We start from the raw sequence: 23,476 nt of genomic DNA, 5'->3' as shown, positions 1-23,476 counted from the left end.
TGAGGCAGAAGTCTCAAAGTCTTGAAGATTATACTTTTTATTATATTACACTGTATCACATATAAATATATTGATGGGTTATTCTAGTTCTTTATTACTTCCTATAGACTTTCAAGTTGTTATGCTCCATGATATATTGGTTGTAATATATGTTATGATTAATTGGTTTAATATTGTCTTTGGGATCACACTCTTGAAGAGTTAGTCGTCAAGTCCAGTATAACATTATTTCTGTGAGAAAACCAAATGACTTAAATCCTTTGGTTATGAGGTCAGGGTGGGAGCAGAAAATGGTCATCAGAAAGCCAGCTGATACTATTGAGGTTTGGGTTAAAGAAAGACCAGGAGAGAGGAGACGTGCCCAGCTAAGAAGGAGTTAGAAATGCCCTTCAGTTTAGCACGGGGTTTGAAACCAAAAGAATTGTTTCAATCAATGATCTTCATATATTCTTGCAGAAATGACACATATATTTTGGCAGAGGCTAAATCCATTTTTTTAAAAAAGAAGAAGAATGTACTGCTCTTCCATCTAAGATAATAGCGAAAGCAATGGTCTTTGCTGGTTTATATACACATGCATTATGATGACATTGCATCGCATATAAAAGTGAGGAGGAAATACCTAAACATAAAAAAGATCCAGAAGAGAAACCCAATATTGTGATTTTTACTGACCTCTGTGATGTGGAGAAATTTTTCAGGTGTCACTCAGCCTGGAAGTTATTATCTTTCTACCCAAATCCAGATGATCTATAGAACCCTCCTAGTGCCCCAAATAGGAGAGACCATTGCCAGGTAGGAAGCAGCTGCCCCAGGCATTTTGCCAAGAGTCTAGTGGAGGTGCCTGAGTTTCCTTAGCTGCCAGTCTTCTCTAAACCTGGAGCAGTGGATTAGGAAGAGCAGCTGTTCAGGCTATAAACACCCACTAGGTGAAGGTTTGTGCTTCAAACCAAAATTCTGATCAATCGCAGTGAGAGACACTGAGGAGTCTCTGAAGAGGGACTGAAATAAAGTGCCATCTTGATTGGGGTTATTATGGACAAGGATGGTGGAGCAATGTAGAAGGGGTCCACTGAAGACAAGGAACCAGAGAAAGAACAGGAGGTGCCTTGAGATGTTGCCCTAAATTACATCAAACTAAGGAATTAACCAATCACCTGGTGAGGAGGAAGGTGAGTTAGTGGCAGGGACTCTCATATACTGTTTGTAATTAGGAGCTCATTTTTATGAATGGAGTGTATGTGTTTGTATCAGCTGACATGTCAATTCACACCAAGTCGTATTGACCAGAGGTAGCTGCCTGAAGCATTGGGTTGATGAGGAATCTAAGTCTGAGGCTAGACTCAAAAACGAATATAGCCATCTGCCTTGAATGTTGAGAGGCAGCCATGCCTGGGTGTGGAGGGGAGCATTAGCAGCCTTGATGACAAAGTCTAGGCCTTAACTTCTGGGTAAATTACATAAATTATGGTTATTTGCTAATTATTATTATAAGTTATGGTTATTTGCTAATATGTACAGTTGACCCTTGGACAACATGGGTTTGAACAGCACAAGTCCACCTATATGTGGAATTTTTTTGGATAAATACATTACAGTTCTATAAACGTATTTTCCCTTCCTTATGATTTTCTTAATAACACTTTCTTTTTTTAGTTTTAGAATATAGTATATAATAAATATTCCAAATGTCATCATCATCATCAATTATTTTATATTATCCTTAAGGCTTCAGGTCAACAGGAGGCTGTTAGCAGTTAAGTTCTGGGGAATCAAAAAGTGTACACAGATTTTCAACAGTATGGGAGGTGGTCAGAACTCCTAACCCCTTCATTGTTCAAGGGCCAACTGTAGTCATCCTCAGTGAATCTTATTTTCATTATGAAGTTCTGTGTCCAAGGAATCCTCTAGTATATGTTCAAGATTGTTATAAGACAGGTAAACCTTTGAAAACAATTCCCGCCAACAAGCCAGAGCCAAGAAAGTGCACCAATGATAAGCAGCAGCTCTTACAGCTTATGCCAAAGAAGACCAGCTTCTGAGTGTGTCACAAGTTGGAGAAAATCAATGTATGGTTCAGCCTCAATCTCACAGGGGTTAAGAAGACAGTGCTAACCAAACAGAACAGTGATTTAAAGCCGTCTGTGAAGTATGAATGAAAGAAACAGAATAAATACCTTCCTGGAAGACTAGCTCGTGGCTGACATCTCTTTTGGATTCACAGCTTGCTTCAAAGTCCAAGGAATACATGAATACACTTCATTTGAATAGACAAATGTGTTCTTAATTTAAAGATAAAGAAGGAAGGGAAGCTATCTACACACTCAAGACGGGCAGACAGACTGAGGGCCGTATACGAGAGCAAGGTGTCACTGAAAGAGAGGCAAAAAGGCAACCAAAGTTATGGACTTCGTTCCAACAAGCTACCTTGCTTGCTCTTCTCCCTGGTGGCCAGTTTTGATATTTAATCAAATGTCTGGTCTTCATCTTTCTTGCTTAAGCGAATAGGACACAGTTTAAGAACCTGAGCATTTGTTCTGTTTAAATGACACTGAGTAACATTAAATGCAACAACCACAGTACTGAGAGCTGACGTTTGTCTGTCAACCACTTGCCAGGCATCATGGTGTATTCTTGTGTTCTCATTATGCAATCCTCACAACAAAACAAAAATACTATTAAATACATAGAGTACTTGATACGTGCAAGGCACTGTTCCCAGCACTTTGAAAATATTAACTTGCTTAACGTTTACAACAGCCCAGTAAGGTAAATGCTAAAATGCATAATGAAGACCTAGAAGAACAGAGGTTAAAGAACTTGCCCAAGGCCACGCACAGCTAGTAGGCAGCAGAACTACATTAGGATCAGGTGATCTTACGACGCGGGCACTCCACCCACTGCCATGTGGAAGAGAAGGGAGCAGAGACACAAAGGTGAACTCGCTATCTCAGGGTCACAGAGCTAAACCTAAGTCAGAGTCAGGATTTGAATCCGGGGTCCGTCTGACTTCAAAGACTGAGCTCCCAACCACTTTCCTGTACTGCCGTACGTTGGGACAGAAAATGGTTTTTCTTTTGTTAGCCGGTACAATGTAATGCTGTACCATATTGCCTTAAGCATTTGAGAAATTCCAGTTATTTCACGACTGATACATGTTCAGTCTTCAGATAATGCAAAGGCCTGCCTGGGGAAAAAGTCTGAATTCTCAGATTTTTCTTCTAAAGTCACCTGGGTTCTCTCTTGTTTCAGAGGAGACTGTATGGGCTCGTGCCTACATACACAACACCAAATGGAAATAAGATTTCTAAGCACCCTTTGGCTAATTACCCTGGCTTATTTGATACAAGGTCATTATCAACACAGTGCCTTTTAAAGATCTGGGACTCTCTAGGCTGGTGGATGATGTCCAGCACAGGCTTCTTTTAATACCACCCACTCATAATGCAGTGCTAGGATGGGAGAAGTACGTGTGAATGTCGCGGCAGAAGTGTGAATCTGAATGCATTCCAAAGCCAAACACAAATGCTTTTGGATTATGCACAGCTTCCTTTTCTTCACGCCTTTCCTCTCATGTATTAAAGGAACTAAAAGAGAATGATAGCAAGTCCATTTATTCACACATTTATTTTTCTGAAAAACTCAAATCCCATTATTTCTCAATGACAAATCAAGAACATGACATTTTCTATGGAAGGATCCTCAGAAAGGATTCAAATCCGAAACAACATGCTATGAAGAGCATATTTAAGAGCAATACCTTGATGTGAAAGCCAGTCCAAAGCCTTGTTTGGTTGATAAAATCATACTCTGGTATTCCCCAACCAATTTCACCAACATACTCATATTTATATTTTGCCGGTAAGCATCTGTTTGAGGCAGGCCTCCATAAATATCTGAGATCTCCAGTCTTTTCTAATGCTGGGCGCTTTTCTCCTATATAGGAAGTGTGCTGATGAATTTTTGGTAGATGATCCTTTATATAATCTGGGCCTTAAAAAGACAGAAAGACTTTTTTAAAAACTCCATACTTTATTCTAAAATGCATTTGTCATTTTAAACGGTGAACATAATAATACTAATGATTATATGATACTTACTAGGTTCTGGGTGCTATTACAAGCCTTTTAGATACATTAATCCATTAATCCTTATAATAACCAAATGAGATAGGTAGTAGTGTTTTCTCCAATTTTTAGCAGAGGTGGGAGGGAACGAAGCAAACAAAGATTGATTACTTTTCTAGAGTCACAACTAACAAGCTCTTCATTGCCAGACAGGCTGTCTCACAGTTGGGTTCTTATTTACCCCCCATCCACTGCTTTTTTTTAGAACTAATTTAATCCAGATGTATCTTTATTTTTTTATTTTTTAAAAATGTTTATTCATTTTTTTAAGAGAGAGAGAAAGAAAGAGATAGAGACAGAGCATGAACAGGGGAGGGGGAAAGAGGGAGGGAGACACAGAATCCAAAGCAGCCTCCAGGCTCTGAGCTGTCAGCACAGAGCCCCACGTGGGGCTTAAACTCACGAACCACAAGATCATAACCTGAGCCGAAGTTGGACACTTAACCGACTGCACCACCTAGATGCCCCCAATCCAGACATATCACTTGTGCCACACTTGCGGGATGTAGGCCTTCAGACATTGGGGTGTCTAATCTAAACAGATAAAATCTTGAAATGAGAATTAGGAAATTTCCCAAATGTATCAGAAGCAACTGGAAAGTAGAGACGACTCTCAGATGAGAAGAGCAGCTTATAACAGACGATGACCAAAGGCAGAGACATTTAACAAATAGTGGTATATTATTTTATTTTTAAAATGTCTATTTTTGAGAGAGACAGAGTGTGAGCAGGGGCGGGACAGAGAGAGAGGGAGACACAGATCTGAAGCAGGCTCCAGGCTAGCAGCAAAAAGCCCGACGCGAGGCTCACACTCACGAACCGGCGAGATCATGACCTGAGCCGAAGTCAGCCACTTAACCGGATGAGCCACCCGGGTGCCCCTAAATATTGGTATTTTAAATGTAAGACAGTGAACAAAAAGAAATCCGTGAATTGTGGAAGTGGGTAAAATACACCAAAATAAGAGAAGGTCTGGAAAGGATCACTTAAATGAACCTGGTATTGAAAGTTGAGGATGTGAAACATAAAGGGGAGGAAAGATCTACGGGAAGAATGGTACTGATTTAAAGTAGAAAGTAAGGGGCTGGCCAGGAGGAGTTTCAGAAGTCCCAGAACCCACATTGCTGCAGGATCATATGGACAAATTAGGGACACAAACAAAAAACTCCATTCCTGTTACCAGAAGTCGACCAAAGACGTTGGAGGCAGAAGCTATGTTGTGGTTGTGATGTCAACTGGGCCCCTCTTGGCCCTGTGACTCCTCTCATTTGGCTCTTGGGTCAGGGGGCTCAGTGTTTGCAGAGTTTACGGGTGGGCCGGGGCTTTGACCAGGTACTCGGAAGGAATGGTCAATGTGCTAACAAGTCTGTGCTTAGAGAAGTCGTCTAAACTTTCCAAGGTAGTGGGAAACGTGAAACTGCTCGTCAGATGCATGATTTTGGCAGATGTTTTCACAGCCTCCTAATCAACATCACTCCCCATGGTGCGCTGAGTACTCACTGTGGCTAATTTCGCTTGACGGATACATGGTGGCTTCACTTTTGTTCATGTCAGGTTTTCACTCAGGTATAACTATTTTGGTAAAGAATAGAATGGCCAGAGCATAGAAAACCATTTTCTTTCTCAACGTGACAGGTGTTGCGGTCTTACCTACAAAACTCCTGTCAGAAGGAATTTGTGCAGCAGGCTCCTCTGAACAGGATGAAATACAGAAGAATGGGGGTTAGTCTTGCTGAAGCTTCTGTGCACACTAAGGCCACCATTTTCCCAAATGTGTCATCAAATGCCACTTCCTTGAGTGCACGATGAAAATATATGTGTGTGGGGTGGGGGTGCTTTATAGTCAAAGACTTTGGGGAACACCGCTTGCTACTTTTGCCTTTTAGTTGCCCACAGCACATGAAGGCATATTAAAAGTTCTGAGAAGTCCTACGGTAACTACACCTGTTTACACTTAGGTGACCCAGTGTTTCCCAAACTTATTTAAGCATGGGTCTCTGTCAGTGCAGAGCCCAAGGCGGGGCTTGATCTCACAAACTGTGACATCACGACCTGAGCGAGAATCAAGAGTTGGACGCTGAACCGACTAAGCTGTCCCTGCGATTAATTTTTAAAAAGAGCCGTTACTTGACAGCTGAATCAAAAGCACTCAGTTTTAGATGTGTCATGGAAGGTGCACATACTCTACAAACCAAGAATATGTTTATGTGGGGGCGGGGGGGAGGGGCAGGGAGCTCCAATCAGGGTTCTCTGTGGCTTTAGTCAAGTCACTGGACTTTTCTCAACTCCTGTTTCCTCTTTCGTGCTTTAGAAATAGCATGATGCAATATTCACAGCACAGGAGATTCCTGGGAAGACCCCGCCCTGGCCACCTAACTGACGCAGGTATCTGCCTTATGAGGCCGAGGCAGCTGGATGCCAGAGGCCAAGCTAGGCCCCCATTTCCAGCAGATCCCCTCTAGCCATCCCGGTGTTTACCTTACCAGAAAGCAAAAGATCCACATATCACTACCCAAACAGCAACACGCAGAAATGTGCTTTCCTTAATGAGACAGTTCCACAGGTGTTTGGCTTTAAATGACACACTTTTGTTTTTCCAAACCTCTTCCTCCAGGGCCTAGCCTCTATGCTGGTTCTGATTCCCTGCTTAAGAGTAACACTTCCAACTCACATGCAACCCATTGTCTCTTTAGCTTTCCTTTAACAATTATCATCTCTGTTCAGCTATCGTTGCTACATTTCTTAGGGTGTTTCTAGTTTTTTTTCATCATATGGAAGCTTTCCTCCATCTTTCATTCTTCCCCAAACTCCAGTGCTCATTTGGCAGCTCCTGGGTTAATAAGTCTCTCACCTGCCCATCTTCTTTAAAGTTCTCTTTTGTGTCTGAAGACTTGTCTAGTGGGACAACTAGCAGCTATAGCGCTTACACAGAGCTGCCCAACTTCTGTCAGTCAGTCCTAACTCTTCCTCCCCCGTGAGAGCCACATTGTGATGGGAGGAGATGTCCTTCCATTAAAATCTATACCAGGCTTTGGGGCTCCACGTTTCTTATTCGTCCTGCCCTGGAAAAACTGTATGCCCTTTCCCTCTCCCCTCTACATGTGCCCAACAGTACTTGCTTATTTGTACTGAAATTCTAAAGTTACAGTTAAGGATATGGTTTTGAAGCTAAACTACTGTAGGTTCAAATCCTGGCTTTGTCTGAAACTGGCCTTTTTTTTTTTTTTCTTTTTTTTAAATTTACATCCAAGTTAGTTAGCATATAATGCAACAATGATCTCAGGAGTAGATTCCTTAGTGCCCCTTACCCATTTAGCCCATCCCCCCTCCCACACCCCCTCCAGTAACCCTCTGTTTGTCCTCATATTTAAGAGTCTCTTCTGTTTTGTCCCCCTCCCTGTTTTTATATTCTTTTTGCTTCCCTTCCCTTGTGTTCATCTGGTCTGTGTCTTAAAGTCCTCATATGAGTGAAGTCATTATATTTGTCTTTCTCTGGCTGGCTAATTTTGCTTAGCATAATACCCTCTAGTTCCATCCACGTAGTTGCAAATGGCAAGATTTCATTCTTTTTGATTGTTGAGTAATACTCCATTGTATATATATACCACATCTTCTTTATCCATTCATCCATCGATGGACATTTGGGCTCTTTCCATACTTTGGCTATCGTTGATAGTGCTGCTGTAAACATTGGGGTGCATGTGCCCCTTCGAAACAGCATACCTGTATCCCTTGGATAAATACCTAGTGGTACAATTGCTGGGTTGTAGGGTAGTTCTATTTTTAATTTTTCGAGGAACCTCCACACTGTTTTCCAGAGTGGCTGCACCAGCTTGCATTCCCACCAACAATGCAAAAGAGATCCTCTTTCTCCGCATCCTCATCAACATCTGTTGTTGTCTGAGTTGTTAATGTTAGCCATTCTGACAGGTGTGAGGTGGTTTCTCATTGTGGTTTTGATTTGCATTTCCCTGATGATGAGTGACGTTGAGCATTTTTTCATGTGTCAATTGGCCATCTGGATGTCTTCTTTGGAGAAATGTCTATTCGTGTCTTTTTAAGGCTGGCCTTTTGACCCAGGGAAAGTTATTCAGCCTCTGAGTTTTAGGCCTCTCCTCTATAAAATGAGAATATTGATGCCCTCCTATATTGTAGCCATGTTGGATGGAGAGGAGAGAATCAATTTTATTTAAAGAATTGCTTAGCTGAGAATGTGGCATATAATATATAGCTAATATTATTATTGTCTTTTGTTTTTATTTGATGTTTTCTCTTATTACATTCCTTTAAAACATATTTTAGGAGCTTTCACTGATAAATGGTTTATTCCTTATTGTGATTAGGTTCCAGTTCCTTTCCTGAGAGCTCATCTAGATCAGGGGTTGGCAAACTTTTCTTGTAAAGACCAAGAGAATTGGGGCGCCTGGGTGGCTCAGTCGGTTAAGCAGCCAACTTCAGCTCAGGTCACGATCTCGCGGTCCGCGAGTTCGAGCCCCGCGTCGGGCTCTGGGCTGATGGCTCAGAGCCTGGAGCCTGCTTCCGATTCTGTGTCTCCCTCTCTCTCTGCTCCTCCCCCGTTCATGCTGTGTCTCTCTCTGTCTCAGAAATAAATAAACGTTAAAAAAAATGGTTTTTAAATAAAAATAAATAAATAAATAAATGTTAAAAAAAATTAAAAAAAAAAAAAGACCAAGAGAATAAATAGTTTTGGCTTTGTGGGGAATACCATCACTAACTACCCAGCTGTCCCACTGTAGGGCAAAAGCATCAGTAGACAATATGTAAACAAACGAGCATGGCTGTCTTCCAATAAAACTTTATTTATGAACATTGAAATTGTAAGCTCATGTAATTCTCACATGTAACAGAATATTCTTCTTCTTTTGCTTTTTCCTACTTGAAAATCTAAAAGCCATTCTTTGTTCACCAGCCCTACAAAAACAGGTGGCAGGACAAATTTGATCCAGGAGCCAAGGTTGGCTGACCTCTGCTCTAGATGGTGGGAAGATGGTGGACACTAAGGAAGCAGATTGCCACAAAGGCTGGAAAGAGCACAGACAGGCGAATCTGGGAGGTTTTCCAATAAACTTCGTCTGTTTAAGCCAACTCTTGAAAAGGACCAGCTATAGCATGTGTCAGTAGAAAAAGAGAAAATTCCATCTCTGAGGCAAATGTCTCTTTCTGACCTCTCTCCTGCATTTACAGTGTTTCGTTTAATTAATCAACTCATCCATTCATTTATTCTTTCACTTATTAAGCAAGTATTTATTGATCCATATGCAAGTGAGCAAAGCAAACCTCCTGCCTTCATGGGCCTTGCATTGCCTTTGAGAGGCCAGCAATACAAGTAAACACTCATTCATTATCTTTCATTTGGCTTATCACTATAACATCCTAACTAGTCTTGGCTCTAGTTTCTATCCTTTCCAATCCATCCTCCACACAGCTGCTTAAAGTGAACCAAAACTCAACTAAAATAAATACCTCCTCTCCTAAACAACACATGAAGTGGTTTTCTGTGGTGCTTATAATTTTTTCCATCCAGCTTTCTTAGGATTGCTGATTAGTGTCTTCATAATCTGACCTTAGCTACTTATTCTTACATGCCTTCACTTTTTTCGTTATCAAAATTTATCTTTCAAGGCATATTATAAGTGATGCTTTTCTAGAAAACACCCCTAATCCCCCCAAGTCAAAATTAGACACTCACATGCTACTTTTACAGTAGTTTCTTTTAATTTCACCTTCCTTTTTATATCGTATTTATTGGATCTTCTCTATTTAAAATTTTTTTTAATGTTTATTTACTTTTGAGACAGAGAGAGACAGAGTATGAGCAGGTGAGGGGCAGAGACAGAGGATGACACAGAATCTGAAGCAGGTTCCAGGCTCTGAGCTGTCAGCAGAGAGCCTGACATGGGGCTTGAACCCACAAACTGTGAGATAATGACCTGAGCCAAAGTCAGATGCTTACCCGACTGAGCCACCAAGGCGCCCCTAATTTTCTCTATTTTTAAGCTCCTAGAGGGTAAAGGTTATGTCTATAAACCCTTTTCCAAAAGGTTCTTTAATTGAAATATATTTCATATATAACGTTGTGTAAATTTAAAGTGTACAACATGTTGATTTGATATATGTATTGTAATATGATTGCCATTATAGTGATAATTAGCATGTCTATCCTGTCACATAATTAAAATTTCTTTTTCAAATGTTTATTTATTTTTGAGAGAGAGAGAGAGCAAGCAGGGAGGGGCAGAGAGAGAGAGGAGAGAGAGAATCTCAAGCAGTCTCTACACTATCAGCACAGAGCCTGATGTAGGGCTCGAACTCATGAACTGTGAGATCATGACCTGAGCCGAATCAAGAGTCAGTCATTTAACCAATTAAGCCAACCAGGTGCCCCCCAAATTTATTTTTAATGGTTGGAATAATTAATATCTAGTCAATTGGCAAGTTTGATAAAATAATAGAGTATCATTGTCTATATTTACTATGCTGTGCATTTTATCTCTAGGACTTAATTACTACTCTTTGGAAATTTGTACCCTTAAACATCTCTCTGCCCCACCCCCAACCTCCAGGCCCTGGTAAGCACCATTTTACTTTATGTTTTCACAAGTCTGGCCTTTTTGGATTCCACATAAGTGATATCATATAGTATTTGTCTTTCTCTGTCTGACTTATTTCACTTAGCACGATGTCCTCAAGTTCCATCCATATTGTTGCAAATGGCAAGATGGCCTTCTTTCTCATAGCTGAATTATGTTCCATTGTATATATGTACTATGTCTGTAAAGTCTTAATTGCCAGCACAGTCCTCAAACATAGTTGGTCCTCAAGAAATACGTGTTGAATGCTGAAGTGAATGGTTTGTCAAATAAATGAATTTAAAAATTCCATCGTAAGGGGTGTCTGGTTGGCTCAGTGAGAAAAGTGTGTGACTCTTGATCTATGGGTCATGAGTTCAAGCCCCATGTTGGGTGTAGAGATTACTTAAAATAAATAAATGAACCTTAAAAAAATTCCATCAAAAGACAGGAGACATATAAACTCATAGTAAAGGTGAAGCAAGCACTTTTTTAAGTATCTAAAGAGCAATCTACTTTCTAGAACTGCCTCAAATCCTCCTATTTTGGACTTTATGATATGATACTTAAGAGTAAGGTCAGAGTAAGAATTGCTTTTCACAACATTTATTTTTAGTAGTTAGAGGCAGAGAGAAGGATGAGAGCTCATAGTAGTATGACTTCATTCTATAATATTGCCTCATGAGGCCAATTCTCCACTTCAGTGACCAAGATGAAGCATTCTAGGGAAATAAATTGAAAGGAATCAAGTGGTTCATGGAAATGAGTGTTTTAATAAGTATATTTGGAAACCTGTTGACAATATGGGCATAAATTTGCCATTACAGATGCGCTATGCAGAAAAGCTGGGCTTATTGGAGACTCAAGGCAAGGCAGAGGTCAGAGGAGACAGTGGGACTGTGAAACTATGAAATGAACTCTTCTGGAAACATCTGACATATGCATGTAGGGGCAAGGAGAGAGGAGACAATGCTAGAAATTACTTTGTGCCACTGCTAATGTGAATAGGACTCTCCAGTTCCAACAATTACCAAGAATGGATCCATGGACTGGAAAAATTTTAAGTGCTTTATCTCAATCCCATTGGTGCAATTATGCATTGGGTCTAACCATTAAATGGACTGAAAAGATTAAGTTTGTCAGATTTCTGAAAGAGCCAAATAAACATCAGACAGAAACATCCTTGCTACATACATTCGTTCTTCACTCAAACAATAAACCTCCTGCAGATAATCTGAAAACATTAAGGACAGCCTCCAATAAACTCAAACTGCCTCCAATAAATCCATGGGATTATTATGTCAGTAAGGAAACTTATATGATAATTACATATAAAATTATAAATTGGAATTTAGGGTTATGATGAATTAGAGATTTCACCGGATACTTATGTACAGTTCAACCAATGGTTGAACTAATATTGATGGCACTCTACTGAGTGCCCGGAGCTGGGTCAGAGTAAAGAAAGATTAATAAGACATGACCTCTGTTTTTCTGGTTTTTCATATGCCGTAGACTGAATGACTGTGTCCCCCTCCAAATTCATGTTATCTCCCAAGACCCAATGCGATGAGTTTCCTTCCCATAGGAAGTTGGACCTATGGGAGGTGATTAGGTCATGAGGGTGGAGCTCTCATGAGTGGATTTGGTACCCTCATAAGAGACCCCAGAGAGCTCTCTCGCCCCTTCTGCCTTTTGAGGTTACAGCAAAAAACATGGCCATCTATGGACCAGGAAGTGGGCGCTCACCAGACACTGAATCTACTCTCACCAGGTGCCTTGATCTTGGACTTCCCAGCCTCCAGAGCTGTGAGACGAAATTTCTGTTGTTAATAAGTCACCCAAGGCTACGATATTCTATTATTGTAGCTCCAAACGCACTGACACCATACAATCTAAAGAAGACCATGCTCATCTCCTCCAGGAAACATTGCTCTCATGACAGACACTGTTATTCACTGAAACTTTAAAATGCACTTTGATCTACGTTTCATGTGTCTGCTTAGGTTTCCTACTTTTTTCATGAATTGTGTCTTGTCTCTCTACTTGTCAAGCCAGCCCGTGTTAGTTCCTTTTAAAGACCTGAACTGCCTTTTGTTCGCTTTGTAATTTCCACAGCATTCTGGGCAGTGCAATACACAACGCAAACACGGTGTAATTTTTATTGGAAGGATGACTACTTTATCATTAAAGTTGCTGTTATAATCCAAAATTATAAAATTCCACATTCTTCCCAGTGACTGCAGAAAGATGGCAGGATCGAAAGTTTTTCAAACATCTGTGGACTTTTACTTGGAAAATAGAACTCATTCTGACAAAACTTTGCAACCAGGTGATTCTCCACAATATAAGTAGATAATAATAAATAGGTTTCATTGTTTTGTTTTATTTATTTCGAGAGATTGTGTGCAATCGAGCAGGGAAGGAGAGAGACAGAGAGGGGGAGAGAATCGCAAGCAGGCTCCATGGTGTCAGCATAAAGCCCATTGTGGGACTCAACCTCATGAATCTTGAGATCATGACCTGAGCTGAAATCAAGAGTCGGACATTTAACCGACTGAGCCACCGAGGTGTCCCTGTTTTGGTTTTTATCTTGGGAACTGTCGTAGTATACACATGCATAAAATAGTCAACTGTATTATAAGGAACTTTTACCGTTCGTGGAAACAGGCTCTCGATGTCCGTCTGAAGAAGAATATTTAAAATATTTACATATGTAGTACTAATAAAAACTCATTAGGGTACTGTAAATAACAGGAAGTCCTTGGCAAATGGATTAAATAAGAAGGAAAATTATTATGTCGTATAATAAGGTCTTCTGCGATATGAGGATTCTATGGTTGCTTAATCCAGTAGTTCTGTGATGTCTTCAGAAATGCAGGTTCTTTCCATGTGTGCGTTCTGCATCCTCAGTGTACCAGGTTGCCTTCAGGCAAGCTCCCCTTGAGGTTCCAGCGAGGCTATCAGTTCCAGGTATCATATGCAGATACCATAATGCCCATGAGGGGGGGTATGTGTTTCATCAGTGGAGAAGCCTTTCCTAGAAAACCCCAGATGAATTGCTTTCTCATTTCATTGGCCAGGATTGAGTCATTCATCTCTTCTCAAAACCAAGCACTGGCAAGAGGATTGAGATTTCAGTGACTAGCTTAGATGAGTCAGGGTTTAACCCTGAGTCATGGGAGGTGACTATAGACACCCAAACAAAATGGAGTCTTTCTAGAAAGGAAGAGGGTATACTGACCTCTGCGTTATCTGCTACAAAGCATACAGGGAAATGTCCCTCAGAGGAGAAAAAAAAAAAAAAAAAAGAAAGAAAAGAAATCCACTCATACAACAAACACATTTATGTAATGTAACTATTCACTGCTTTGCAATCAACTTTTAAGACACCGTCAATCATTTACAGTTTACCCTCCTTTGGTTCTTGGTCATGTGATAAATTATAATCTGTTTCAGTGTTTATGCTCTCATACTTGAAGATATAGCTTTACACTGAAATGATACAAAGAAATGGAGGCAAGCCATAGGCTCCATCAAAACTATTCTTCTTTTTTTAAAATTTAAAATTATTATTTTATTATTTTATTTTTTTTAAGAGAGAGAGAGCTGGGGAGGGGCAGAGGGTGAGGGAGAGAGAGAGTATCCTAAGCAGGCTCTGCGCCCAGTGCAGAGCCTGACACGGGGCTCCATCCCACAACCATGGGATCGTGACCTAAGCTGAAATCAAGAATTGGACCCCTAACTGACTGAGTCACCCAGGTGCTCCAGAACTCATTTTCCTAAAATGTGAGGGAGAGAGAGCAGTTGTTAACTTCTATTTAAATCCTTTGAGAGAGAGCAGAGGTTTGCAAAGTTTTCCATAAAAAAAAAGAGTAAACATTTCAACTTTTCAAGAGAAGTAAACTTCTCAACCCTGCCACTGCGGCGCAAAAGCAGCCATGGGCAATAAGTAAACTATTGTGTGCCTACATTCCAATAAAACTTTATTTATAGATCCTGGGATTAGAATTCTAATAATCTCATGTGTCACAAAATATTCTTTTAATTTTTTCCAACCATGGAACATAGTACAAAACCAGGTATCAAAGTAGATTTGGTCCACAGGCTATAGTTTACTAATCCCTGGTCTAGAGCGCTTCTCATATTTGCCTTTTATCTTACACACCTGCCATTCATACTTAGAGAGGAAGTTTCTGTGTTGATTACTTCACAGCAAAAGTAAGTACTTAAAAAAAAACATTTCCTTTAAAGGCACTCTCTTGCATGAAAGAGTTCACTTTTTATTTGTACAATTGGTTCCAATAGAGTACGTGGCTTTTTTGTATTTTGCTGATGTTAATTTGGTCTCATTTCACTTCTCACTTTGTGGTCATTGATTTTGTTATTATTAGTATTGCACATGTGACCCGGTGAGGAGATGCAAATATGGTTAACCTGCCAGTGCAAATAAAAAATAGAAGAATGGGGTGGGATACTAAATTATACAGATAGATTGGAAATAACAACATTAGGTAAGAATTACACTGGTTTTACCCCACTGGAAAGAGCTGAGAGGGTATGCATTGCTCCATTAGGGGTGTGAGTAATGATGGTAATTACCACCTAATCTAAAGAGAAGAGCGTAACTCACACTGGACTGGGTAGAAACAGCTACTCGAGCTATGGTGCTAAGAATTGTAAAATGTACCATTGACTTTTAAAATGTACCAGGTATGCTTCCAAAGAGAAAAGAGAAGAAATTTACTACTTCAAATGTAGACATCTATAGTGAGGCACATCACAATTACAGACACGTTAAAATGTAATTTATTAAAATAACACTTCTTCGCCTAGATGATATATGGCAATTTCCTTCTCTATTCCCTGGACAAACAGTATACCAGGAAAGGATCGTCTATTTCTAGATGGCAGAAAGTGATTTCAATTTAGACCAAGGCAATTTAGACTAGTAAGTGGTATTTCTCACCTTGTAAATTATTTAATAAACAAGTAGAGGGGTGCCTGGTTGGCTCAGTCGGTAGAGCATATGACTCTGGATCTCGGGGTCATGAGTTCGAGTCCCACATTTGAGTGCAGAGATTACTTGAAAAAAAAAACAAGTAGAAATAGCTAAAAGTATGCTGTAAGAAAAACATTGAGCCTGCTATTTGGATTATTGAGAAATACTTAATTGTAAAAAGCAAGAAAATGGTAATCAATAGCTAGGCACTCTTTACATTTGTTGTATCTTTTCTGTTATACCTTTAACCCTTTCTACTTGGATGGCTGGGGGACTCCTGCTCCCAGATAGTTAAAAGGATTGAAATAAAATGACTGTTTATTTATTCCTAGAATAGATTTCACTGGGCTGCAATGCTTCGCTTTTAAAATGGATTTGAGAACAGGTGCAATATTGGACTCACAAAGCCACATGATAGCAGACGTTTATAAATTATAAATTAATTTAAATTTCCTTATCACTCCATATTCAAATGTCCTTTGGGATATGTTTTTCCATCCCTGTGAGCAAACATTTTCCTCTAGGATATACTTGGTATAACAGAAAGAGCATTTGGACAGGGAGAATGGTAACTGGGATTTTGGTTTTAGCCTTGCTGCCGTTAGTTGAGTGAACTTGGGAAAGCCATTTTGTCTTCCTTGGTTAACCTCAATTTTTCTTTTTTTCAACAACTCTATTGAAGTATAACTGAAATACAAGAAACTGCATATACTTAAAGTGTATACAACTTGTTAAGCTTTATGTATATGTACACATGTAACAAGTTTGCCAGATATATATAGGATACCCAGTTAAATTTGTATCTCAGGTAGGCAATGAATAATTTTTTTTAGTAAAAGTATGCTCCAAATATTGTGTGGTACGTATACTAAAAAAAAAAATTCTTTATCTGATATTAAATTTGATTGAGCATCCTATATTTTTACTTGCTAAATCGGGCAACCCTAGTCATGAAATATCACCACAATCAAAATAAAGAACATATCCATCACCCCCAAAATTTCATCACGCCCCTTTGCAAATCCTTTTTCTCATTCCCTGCCTTTTCCTATACCTAGGCAACCAATTATCTGCTTTCTGTTCCTATAATTAATTGGCATTTTTTTACAATTGTATATAAATGGCATTATACAGTATATACTCTCTTTGGTCTGGCTTCTTACACCAAACATAATTATTTTGAGGTCATCTTTTTAATGACATGTACCAATAGTTTATTTCTTTTTATTGCCAAGCGGTATCTTATTATATGGCAGACAACAGTTTATCCATTCACCTGTTGATGGGACTTTAGGGTTGTTTTCAGTGTGTAACTGTTACAAATAAAGCTGCTATGAACATTTGCATGCAGATCTTTTTATGGAAATGTGCTTTCATTCTTTTAGGTAAATACCTAGCAGTGGAAATGCCAGACCATATGGTGGGTGACTAACTTTTTAAGAAACTGCTAACTTGTTTTCCAAAGTGGTCGTATCAATTTAATTTCTGCCCACGTGGTATGAGAGTTCTACCTTCTCCACATCCATGCAAATACGTGGTAGAGTTGGTCTTAATTTTTACCATTCTAATAGGTGTGCAGTGGTGTCTCATTGTGGTTTTATCTTGCATTTCTCTAACGATTGATAACGTTCAGCATCTTGTGCTTATTGGCCGTCTGTTTATCTTCTTGGATGAACTATCCAAATCTTCTGCCCATTTTTTAATTGCATTGTTTTCTTATTGAAAGTTTTGAGAGTTATTTACATATTCTGAATATAAGTATTTTATCAATATGTATTTTGTAAATATTTTCTTCTAGTCTGTTGTTCTATTTCCATCCTCTTAACAGTGTTGTATGGAGAGTAATTTTGATACAGATCATTTTATAAATATTCTTTTTTAAGATTATTTACTTATTTGTTTAGAGAGAGAGAGAGAGAGAATGAGAGAGGGGCAGAGAGAGAGGGAGAGAGAGAATTTCAAGCAGGCTCTGCATTCTCATCGCAGAGCCTGATGGGGGCTCTAACTCATGAACCATGAGGTTATGACCCGAGCTGAAACCAAGACTCAACACAACTGACTGAGCCACCCAGGCATCCATATAAATATTCTTTTAGGGATCATATTTTAGGTGTTGAATCTAAAAAATTTGTCCAACCCAAGGTCACAAAGATTGTCTCCTCCGTTTTCTTTTAGATGTTGTATAGTTTTAGGTTTTTCATTCATGTCTATGATCCATTTCAAGTCAATTTTTGTATATGATGAGAGATATGGTTTGGAAAGTTCAAATTTTTTTGTGTGTATGTATATTTAATTGTTCTAGCACCATGTTTATAAGATTGTCCTTTCGCCACTGAATTGCATTTGCTCATTTTTTAGTAATATATATTTCACTAACTTATCTTAGTTATATATATATAACTATATACATCACCAAATAATTGTATACACACACACACACACACACACACACACACACATATACACACGCAGTGGTATTTTCTTGGGTCCTTGTATAAAATGCATTTCTTACTACAGGCTGCAGTTAGAATCTAAGTTGAAAGCCACTGATATAATGCTCCCTTGAATTACTTTTTTCTCTATCCTACTTTATTTCTCCCCTCTGAGTTTATATCACTCTCCCTGTGTAATTTGCACCCTGCACTTTCATTCGATATTTTTTGCAATTTGCTGGTGGTTTACAGCAAGACATTTCCTTTGTCATTTGTTTTGCCTCATTGGGAGGCATCATGATGTGGAGAAAAGAGAAGGGACCATACTTTTTCTGAATTCTATTTCATAATAGGCTTGTGGCCTTCTTCAAAATATTTACTGTTTCTCTGGATGAGTTTTGTTATCTGAAAAATGATACCACATCTAACAACCTCATACAGTTGTTGTAAGAATCGAGAGATATGGTACGTATCATACATATACCATGCCTGGATGTATAACTGTCACACAACAGATGCCGGATGATAGATAGCTATTATCTTATTATGTACCTTCTGACCATTTCTGGTATTCCCCTCACCTTCTGCCAGGCCCGTTCCTTCTTCTGTGCTAATTCTATTGTAGCCTATACAAGATTAGGCCTGAGATGATTAAATGCAACACCCTCAGCTACTGTAGTGAGAAATGTTTAATGATATTACACAGGAAGTATCATGGTGCCAAACAGATGGAGATCAGATTTAATTTTAATCTAAAAAAGAAAAATTCTTCTACCCCAAAAGAGACCTTAAAAATCTCCCTTCCATTGTCAAGGCAAACAGAAAAATACCCCTCTCTGAACAGAACACAGCTGCTTGAAATGCAAACCATTCAGCTAAAAGCACCAAGGCTGTAGATTCCCCAGAACCTAAAAGCCAAAAATTAGAATGCTCTGTGATTGCCAACAGGGGCAAGACTATTCTAACTTATACCAGAGAAGAAACTGTCTGGCACTGAAAAGGTATTCAGACTGAACCACTGTCTACTTAAGAGTTATTATCTGTTAAGTCCATTGCAAAGAGGAATGGGAGACTATATTTGTGTTTTCTTCATTAAAAATTAAAAATAAGCAAGGAACCACTCTATGGATTCCTATATTCCTAGCCTAGCCTGATTATAAATAACTGAAATTCTGGCAGCTAGATTGCCGCATCTAATTTTGCACTGTATCACAGTTTTCATAAATTTACTCATTTTCACTTACACATGGTAAGCTTCTAGCTATTCTTCACCATAACTAATTTGTTATTCATCCTAATGATAACAGTGACCTGGTATAGAGGCTGCAGGTCAAGAGTGTTTCATTGACACCTCATTCCAGAAATTTAGTTAAAAACCCATCAACAGGCGTGGCATTTGGACATGTGGATGTTCTACAAAAATTTTAATCTGACCTTCAACAGGTCTAGAACTTTCCAGTATGGTAGCCATAGCCATAAATGTCTAGGAAGTACTTAAGTTCCTAGTTCAAATTGAAATGTGCTGTAAGTTGAAAGCACATATCAGATTTCCAAGACTTAGTACAAAAGAAAGAAGGTGAAACATTTCATTATTACCTTTTAATATGGATTTCATATTGAAATGATAAGAATTTGGATCTATTGGATTAAATAAAACATATTACTAAAACTATCTCACCTATTTACATTTTCCAAATGTGGTTACTAGGGGGGCACCTGAGTGACTTAGTCAGTTAAACGTCCAACTTCAGCTCAGGTCATGATCTCACAGTTAGTGAGTCCGAGCCCCACGTCGGGCTCTGTGCTGACAGCTTAGAGCCTGAAGCCTGCTTTGGATTCTGTGTCTCCTTCTCTCTCTGTCCCTCCCCAGCTCATGCTCTGTCTGTCTGTCTGCCTCTTAAAAATAAACATTTAAAAAAAAATTAAAAAAAAAATAAAACGTGGCTACCAGGAAACTTTGCGTTACATGGTGTACATTATACTCCTATCGAACAGCACTTGTCTCGAGTTTGTAAACTTGTGAAATTCTATGATACTTAAGCTGGGGGATAATTTTGAATGTGATTATTAAGATCAGGAATACTTGTTGCAATGTTTGTTAGAGAGGGCGAGGTCTTTGTGCACATAACTCACTGAAGAGTCAGACAGAAGCAGTCTAGAAGGGTCTATTCAGAAGACCAAAATGAAACCAATTTGAGCAACCATGTTTATGCAGGGGAAAAGTTAGTGGCTTTAATGTGTGGATAAGTGACCACACCCTGTCAATGCAATGCAATGTCAACTTGTTACTCATCCCTGAAACCTGCCTCCCAGGTTTCTATAGCTAATTGCTCACAGTTGGATCCCTTTTAAGGTGAGATTACACTCCCTACAGGATATGTTGCACAGGCTGACATCTTGAGAGTTTCTAAGTTTTCACTCCACACAGCACTCACTTTAGGACATGTTATGGCTTTGAATAAAACACTGCGTATGAAAGATGATTGCAGGCAATACTAAATGGTGACAAATAGAAATTCCCTGGATCTATACTAGTTCTAATCAAATAGATTCAAGAGAACTTTAAGGACAGATGTTTAAGTCAGAGAAATCACAGACTAATAATAACCTAAGGATGAGGTACAAATAAAAATTATGTTGGGGTGCTTGGGTGGCTCAGTCAGTTAAGTGTCCAACTCTTGGTTTCAGCTCAGGTCATAATCTCATGGTTCATGAGATCGAGCCCTGCGTCGGACTTTGTGCTGACAGTGTGGAGCCTGCTTGGGATTCTCTCTCTCTCTCTCTCTCTCTCTCTCTCTCTCTCTCTCTCAATATGCCCCTCCCCACCCTCAAAATTAATGAATAAACTTAAAAAAATATGTCAAGCATAAATAGGTCAGCTTCACTGAAGCATAGAAAGGAGAACAAGGAGGGTCAGGCAATTACAATTTAATGCCATCGAGGCAATGTTTCACATTGTTTTCCCTAGCATGTCAGTGTTCTTTTAGTATATTTTTGTGAAAGTGTTGATGCTGGCAGTATTTTCTCCTAATATCTATTAAAAAATACTAAAGAATATACAGATTATTTAATAATGTCATTGTCAGTAAGTTTTTAAAAATGCTGTTACTTGAGGTTTTCAGGACAGTACATGTGAGATTACCTAATGCACAGCTAACTGATAGTCCATACACAAACATGCCTGCTGTGACTCAATTTTTTTATCTGTAAAATGGGGATAACAACATCTATGCGATAAATTTTTGCAAGAAATACATAAGATAAATCATGTAAAGAATTTAGAACAGCGCCTACCATATCCTAATCAGTCAATAAATGTTAGATGATGATGACGACAATGATGAAGAAGAAGTGATATGTACCTTTATTTAATGATCACTGGTCTATGTTCATTTTCATGTTATAATTTTAACACATAATTAGGAAGTGGGTCAAATGTTGACTTTTTACAGCAAACAATATAGTAAGAAAGCATACTTAATTATCCGCTTTAACTCAATAGTACACTTTATTTTCTTAACTCCATTAACTCCATTATTAAATTCTTTCAACACATTATAATTGAAAAAATATTGCTGTGGTTACATAGCTAGGACTCAAGAAACGTTCATTAAATCCATGAATGAAGTTAATGTGGGCAATGTTGCACTAGACATTTGGTCATTCAGTATTTTCTTTCTGCTCTGAGTCTGTAGCAGTGGTTTACCGGTAAATGTTTCAACAACTGACTCTCAGAGGAAAAAGTTATGATTTTAGCATTTACATTTACCAGTTTCTCTCGTGTAAATATTCCCACCATGGCCAATTTAAAACTACCAATGTGATGTCATTGGATACAGTGTTGGAAAGAGCATAGCATCACCTAAGAACTTATTAAAAATGCAAAATCTCGGGCCCTACCTCATATCTCCTGAAACAGAAACCCTGAAGGTGAGGCCTAACAACCTGTGTCTGAACAATTCTTCCAAGTGATTTTCGTGCATATTGAAGTTTGAGAACCACTCACTACCTTATCCCACTGCTGTTGTTTCTGAAGGAGCAACAGTGCTAAGTAGCTTCTAACATATATTAATTAATGTGCTAAATAATGACTAACAATGTTGATGTTTTGATTCTTTTTTTTTTTTTAATTTTTTTTTTCAACGTTTATTTATTTTTGGGACAGAGAGAGACAGAGCATGAACGGGGGAGGGGCAGAGAGAGAGGGAGACACAGAATCGGAAACAGGCTCCAGGCTCTGAGCCATCAGCCCAGAGCCCGACGCGGGGCTCGAACTCACGGACTGCGAGATCGTGACCTGGCTGAAGTCGGACGCTTAACCGACTGCGCCACCCAGGCGCCCCATTGATGTTTTGATTCTTAAAAGCGTCTAATCATGGCCTCTGAAATGGTAACTCATATATTCCTGGAATCCTTATACCAAGCTGCTACTCTTACGGGAAGGTAGAAAGGTAATTTCATCTTCAAATATTTCCATGTTTCAGCTGCTATTCAAAGGCTCTGAGAATGGGTCATTAAGTGCTACTGGTTGTGATTTCTGGTGGCTTCGGGGGTAGAGACCATGAGCAAAATTCCTCTGCTAAAATAAATAGACGTCGTGTTGCATTAGTGGATATATTAATCAACTTGGGTTGCCAGTTGGTTTTGGAAATCACATTAATACAGCCCTAAACCTAGTTATTACATTCACAGTTTTGGCAGAGAGGTACATGTTTCCAGCATGTTCTGGGGGGCTTTGGATTGGCGCGGCCTCTAGAGGTCAGCAGGTACAACCTTGTACCCTAGGTAAGGTTACCTCCTGAGGCTGGTGTTCATCCAACAGCCAAAATATTTCCAGCCACAGAACATGTTCTATTTTTGGACAGCTCTAATTATTCTTCCATAAATTGAATTGAAATCTGCCTTCCTGTAATAGTCATCTAAATTCTGAATCTTATTTAATAATCTCTCTCTCACTGGGCAACCTGTCAGATATAAGAAAGGCTCACAACTAGCTTCTTTTACAAATCAGGCTTCCCCACTTCTTTTGGGTGTTCTTTGTGTGATATGATTTTTAAACTCTTCACCATCCTGCCTCATGATGCTCTTCAGTATATTAATATCTTCCTTAAAATGTGGCACTCATAACCAGAAATAATGCTACCATGTGGTCCAATCAGGGCAGAGTCTGCTTGCTTGTTGAACACAGAACTCTGTGATTGTGTCAGCTTTATCAGCCACCATGCTCACTTGAGTTAGTTAACTTGAGTTGGGCTCATCTTGAATTCACTGTCAGCCACAACCTCCACACCAAGCAATTATGCAATGTGTTACCTATTCTTGACT

At 39.1% G+C, this 23,476-nt stretch overlaps 1 protein-coding gene across 2 annotated transcripts in view; it reads right to left on the bottom strand.

Moving 5' to 3' along the window:
- The window catches only part of CB1H4orf45 (chromosome B1 C4orf45 homolog), a 98,118-nt gene that overhangs the window by 55,058 nt on the left and 19,584 nt on the right, over window positions 1–23,476 (bottom strand). For both annotated transcript variants that reach the window (XM_045055729.1, XM_045055730.1), the window contains exon 2: window positions 3,761–3,993. In XM_045055729.1, the coding sequence (XP_044911664.1) occupies window positions 3,761–3,993 (233 nt within the window). The remainder of the gene's footprint in view (window positions 1–3,760; window positions 3,994–23,476) is intronic.

This window comes from Felis catus, chromosome B1, assembly GCF_018350175.1.
Source record: "Felis catus isolate Fca126 chromosome B1, F.catus_Fca126_mat1.0, whole genome shotgun sequence".
Taxonomy (NCBI): domain Eukaryota; kingdom Metazoa; phylum Chordata; class Mammalia; order Carnivora; family Felidae; genus Felis; species Felis catus.
This window is presented reverse-complemented; position numbering and strand designations above follow the sequence as displayed.